The sequence below is a fragment of the Corvus brachyrhynchos genome, unplaced genomic scaffold (genome assembly GCF_000691975.1).
Source record: "Corvus brachyrhynchos isolate BGI_N302 unplaced genomic scaffold, ASM69197v1 scaffold315, whole genome shotgun sequence".
Classification (NCBI taxonomy): domain Eukaryota; kingdom Metazoa; phylum Chordata; class Aves; order Passeriformes; family Corvidae; genus Corvus; species Corvus brachyrhynchos.
The window spans coordinates 353290-358160 of NW_008237903.1; the positions used below are offsets into that span (position 1 = coordinate 353290).

Consider the following 4871-nt stretch of genomic DNA (forward strand, 5'->3'; position numbering starts at 1 on the left):
AGTTCCTTTCTGTCCTTGGCTACTTTGGGAATGAACTCCATAAGTAAGGCTCGTTTTTCTCATAACTCATCTCTGAGCCGTCACGGTTTGCTGGTTAAGTAGAGGGAGAGAGATTTATGGGATTGAAATGCTGAAATATTGTGGCAAATCGGATTTTAGCAATGGGGAGAAGTTGCCAAATAAATTCATCTTCTGTATCTTTGTGTTGCTTTCTGCCTTCAGTTCATTTGGCTACAAATGAGCCAAGAAATGGCGTTTCTTTGTTGGCAGCCTTGGGAAAGCTCGAGAATTGTGGACAATACAGGGCTGGGATTTTCAGTGATCCTTTTTGTGTTTTTTCAGCCTTGTCCAGTGATGGTTTTCCCAGGCTGTTTTCCAGTATCAGTTGTGCCACTCTGCATAGAAATCAAAAATGCTTTATAAACATATGTGTGCTGTCCGTACACACTTTGTATGTTAAGATTCAAGCTCGCTGTGTCCATGACAGTGTCGCTGTTGATAGGGATAGAAAGATAACTTTGGTTTTATTTTTCTTCTCCTTTCTGAAGGGTATGACCCCCCTCATGTACGCCTGTGCTGCTGGAGATGAAGCCATGGTCCAAATGCTTATAGATGCTGGAGCAAATTTAGATATACCGGTGAGTAACCCTCTGCCCATAATTATCCAGCTGTAAACTAACAGGAGGAGCTCTGAATTCTCTCCTAGCAACTGAAGGCTTCAGTTCTGGAAGCTTCAAGTGAGGCAGTTCTCTCAGAAACCGTCGCTTCAGGGATTTGGGAGGGGGGAGAAAACCTTCAAAACCTCTTGGAGCACTCAGTGGCTCCAATTAGGATTGGCACTGGCACGTCTGATAGGCACGGGGAGGGGGAGGGAAGGAGCTGCCACAGGGAGAAACCAGTGAGCCCATTAAAAAGTCCCAGGGGGGACAGGGCAGAGTGAGTGGTGGTGGCAGTGTTCTCTAAGTGGCCCAAGTCCCCCTTCCCTGGGGTTGTCACTCACAGAGGAAGAAGCTGGTTCTGCACAAGGCTGGGGATGAAGGCAGAGAGGCTGCAGAGGGTAATTTGCCTGCTTCCCTTCTCCCAGGTGCCCAGTACCTCTCCACGCTACCCCTCGGTCCATCCCGACAGCCGGCACTGGACTGCCCTCACCTTCGCGGTGTTGCACGGGCACATCTCGGTGGTTCAGGTGAGATTCCGGCCGGGAATCCTTCCAGGAGGCACAGGGGGACTGAAATGCAGCACTGTGAGCCCTTGCTCTCAGCCTTCCTGAGCCTCCTAAAAACCAGTGAAAAAAACTGTGTTGTTTAAGACAAGGAGAAGGAAAATCGGTGACATAATTCCTAGCAAGGCCTTGATAACAAAACACAGCATGTTTCCATATTTTTCTTTGGTTTCAGTATTGGTTCAAGGCTCACTGCTTCCAAAACAATGCTGCACAATCATTTCTTTGGTTTTAGATAAACTAGTGCTTCACGTGGAGTGGTTACAGGTTGGCTGCTTGATCAGGAGCTTCGTGACAGTAGATGTTAATTGGTTTGTAAATTCACATGTGCAAAAATCCAGTGTGTGCTGATTTCTGCTCTAATGGCAGCAAATTATCTGTAACTTCCTTTATAATCCTTGAGAATTGCATGAACAAGATTTAAGCTGACTTGAGATTTGAGCCTGTGTCATCCTCCCTGCTCCCTTTTCTGTGGAGTTATCACAGGGGGCAGCAGGATGGGGTGGAGCCCCAGAAATGCTACCCAGACTTCCAGGGGAATGAAAAACTGATCACAGCAGATAATCAATTGCTGTTGAATTTAATTTACCTTCTGCTCAAAGGGAAGGAGAAGAAAAAAAAACAACATGTAAGCAAATGGAGGCTGCACACTCTGATCTTTTGTTTGTGTACATTTGTACATAATTATAAAGATTAGATCCCACCTGGCAAACTGCCCAGGCAGCCTTTCGTATTCCAGAGGTAGGTTGGACAGCCTTAATTTATGTGTAAGATATGAGTTTGATTCTCCCAGGAGATGAAGCCAAGTGTAGCAAAGCTCCTGTTGTGTACTGCAGCGCCCACAGTCATGGAAGCATGGAATATCCTGGTGGATGCACCCGCACAGGGCTGATCCTCCCTGCCTGCCCCTGCCAGCGCTGTTCTGGGTGCTCCAGAGCCTTCTGCCAGCCCCACCCGGCCATAAAACATCCCCATCACCCTGTAGCCCTCTCCCCTTCACCTGGGATGGGGTTCTTTCCCTCACAGCAGCTCAGTGAAAGCAGGTTCTGCGTGACGAATCCCTGCAGCTGCCAGAGCTCCTTACACAGGCTCCGTGAGGTGTGAATCCTCCAGGGCTGATTCCCTGGGGGAGAACCCTGCTTCCTGTGCACAGCATGGAGCTAAGATGGACTTCCTGCTCTGATTGCAGAGCCCTTTGGAGCTGGGAGATTCCAGTTGCATGGCCATGACCATAAAGGAGATTAAAAAAGGAGGTGGTGCTCTCCAGACAGGCCCTTGGCGTGCGTGCCCTCCTCATTCTGAACCCACCGGTTCTCCTTTCTAGCATGCAGCCCTGGCTGTTTTGTCCTTCTGAATTGCTCTTTTCCCAACTCCCTGTCTTTCCTGTGCCCCTTGCAGCTGCTCCTGGATGCTGGTGCCCATGTGGAGGGCTCTGCTGTGAACACTGGTGAGGACAACTACGCCGAGACCCCCCTCCAGCTGGCCTCGGCTGCAGGTGAGCTCCCTGTGGCCTCAGCATGCTCCATCTCTTCCTGCCACCAGCCTGATGGGCCCTGAGTATCTGTTTTCCAACTTGTCCCACGCTTGCCTCCTCCCCACAGCCCCCACAGCAGAGCTGACAGCACCAACTCCTTCACCAAGCTCTGTCAAGGAACATAAACCAGCCTCTGTCTAGTCTGGGCATGTCTGTGGATCTAAGCAACACCCAGATGCAAAAAATGAACAAGTTTCCATTCAGCCTGGGGAAAAATAACTGTTATATGAAGAAATTTGGTTTATTAGTTTATTAAATGCAGGTTAGAATTCTCCATTTCTCCTGGCGGGCTGTCAGGAGTTGAACATTCTGTGAATGAGTGTGTGCTGGGCTTGTTTGTCAACACTTTTCACCTCAAAGTGGTTTTAGTTTTTCTCCTTAATTTCTTTCTGTGCTGTTTTTGTGCATTTATGAATATGAATGTCTGGCTTGCTCTGCTCCAAGCTTTATGGAAGGGATAAAAAAAGGCTTCCTCCCCTCCCAGTGAGACCCAGTGCTAGGTCTCCTGTACCACTCCCTACTCCATGCAATGGGAACGGAGCAAGGGAGTCCTGCCTGCTGCCAGTCCTGTGTTTGATGCTTCCAAAGAGGGGACCATCCTGATGTTCTTGTCCTTTTTCCTCAGGGAATTACGAGCTGGTCAGCTTGCTGCTCAGCAGGGGCGCTGATCCACTCCTAAGCATGCTGGAAGTCAATGGGATGTCATCATCACTCCACGAAGACATGAACTGCTTCAGCCACTCAGCAGCACATGGGCACAGGTAATGCTCTGTTCCTGCTCAGGACAGGGGTTGTTTTGCACTCTAGGTGTTGCTGTGTGTTCTGTGGGACTTTGTGACCCAAATCCCTGCGTGTGCAGTTCAGCAGACAGGGTTAAGACTCTCCTGACAACAACCAAGCAAGAGCAAAGATCTCTGTTCGCTATTTCTTACTCACACTTGCTGGTCTGGCTGTGCAGCACTGAGAGTCAGCTGGTTCTAGGCCCTACATCAGCAGACCAAGTCCCACCTAAGGGTAGGTTATGAGATCAGGGTTATGAGATCTTGGTTCATGTTCTGGGGTGGAATCTAATCAGGTTGAAGTGGCCTGGTTCCCTGCATCTCTGGTTTTTGGATGGCCAGTCAAGAGGTGAATCATTAAACCAGCCAGCCTGGGGCTCTCCAACCCCATCTCAGAAATAAGACATTACTTGCAAGCTCCTCCAGAAATCTCTGTGTTCCCAGAAAAAAGTTAGCGAGATTCAAGGCTTGTTCTGCCATCGGATAGGATGGGGTGCTCCTACAACCTTAAATAAGCTGGATTTAGCCCCAGCGGGTGGTGTGGGTGCAAGGAGAGCACCAGCTGGTGGCAATGCAGCAGCACAGCCGAGCGCTGGGTGGCCCTGCTGGGCTGGGGAATGTGTGGAGCAGCTGTCCCCAGCTGGCTGAGGGACACCAGTGATGCAAACTCCCCAGAGCGGCCGGACACAAACAAGAAAGTCTCTTGCTTGCAACTGCCGTGTGAAATCCCAAACAAACCCACCATATGAGGAGTACAGGCCGTGTTTTTGCCCTTGTTGCCGGGGCGCTAGTTTCTAGGATGTGAGGTAGGAAAAGGGCAGGCAGTTTCAGTGCTGCTCCACAGTGCCAGCTGTCTTTGGGAAGGAAGTTACTGTTTACTGAGCTGGCTCCCTGACCCCAAATCCCCACAGTCCTGTCTGAGTCGTTGATATTTCATTTATTAATGAGTGAAACCTCTGGTCCCTGCCCAGGAACGTCCTGCGCAAGCTCCTGACCCAGCCGCAGCAGGTGAAGGGGGATGTGCTGTCCCTGGAGGAGATTCTGGCCGAGGGGGTGGAGAGTGACACCTCCAGCCAGGGCAGCTCCAGCGAGGGGCAAGTGCGGCTGTGCAAGACCCGGATGAAGGCTCTGCAGGAGGCCATGTACTACAGCGCCGAGCACGGCTACGTGGACATCACCATGGAGCTCAGGGCACTGGGTGAGCCCTTGCTGCTGAGCATTGTGCACATCTAAGGCATAAAAGTCTTCCTTTTCTGCCCCTCTCGCTTAGAGGAGCAATAACCCCAACTGCAAAGGTGTCTCATTTAAATTTTAGAAGTGTTTAAGGCTCCTCACA

The 4871-nt window shown here is 50.3% G+C and overlaps 1 protein-coding gene across 2 annotated transcripts in view; it reads left to right on the plus strand.

Annotated features, from left to right (window-relative positions):
- ABTB2 (ankyrin repeat and BTB domain containing 2) overlaps positions 1-4871 on the plus strand; it is a 112751-nt gene that overhangs the window by 100343 nt on the left and 7537 nt on the right. For both annotated transcript variants that reach the window (XM_008632676.2, XM_017733016.1), the window contains 5 exons: positions 549-638; positions 1085-1186; positions 2621-2717; positions 3382-3517; positions 4507-4733. In XM_008632676.2, coding sequence (XP_008630898.1) covers positions 549-638; positions 1085-1186; positions 2621-2717; positions 3382-3517; positions 4507-4733 — 652 coding nt within the window. The remainder of the gene's footprint in view (positions 1-548; positions 639-1084; positions 1187-2620; positions 2718-3381; positions 3518-4506; positions 4734-4871) is intronic.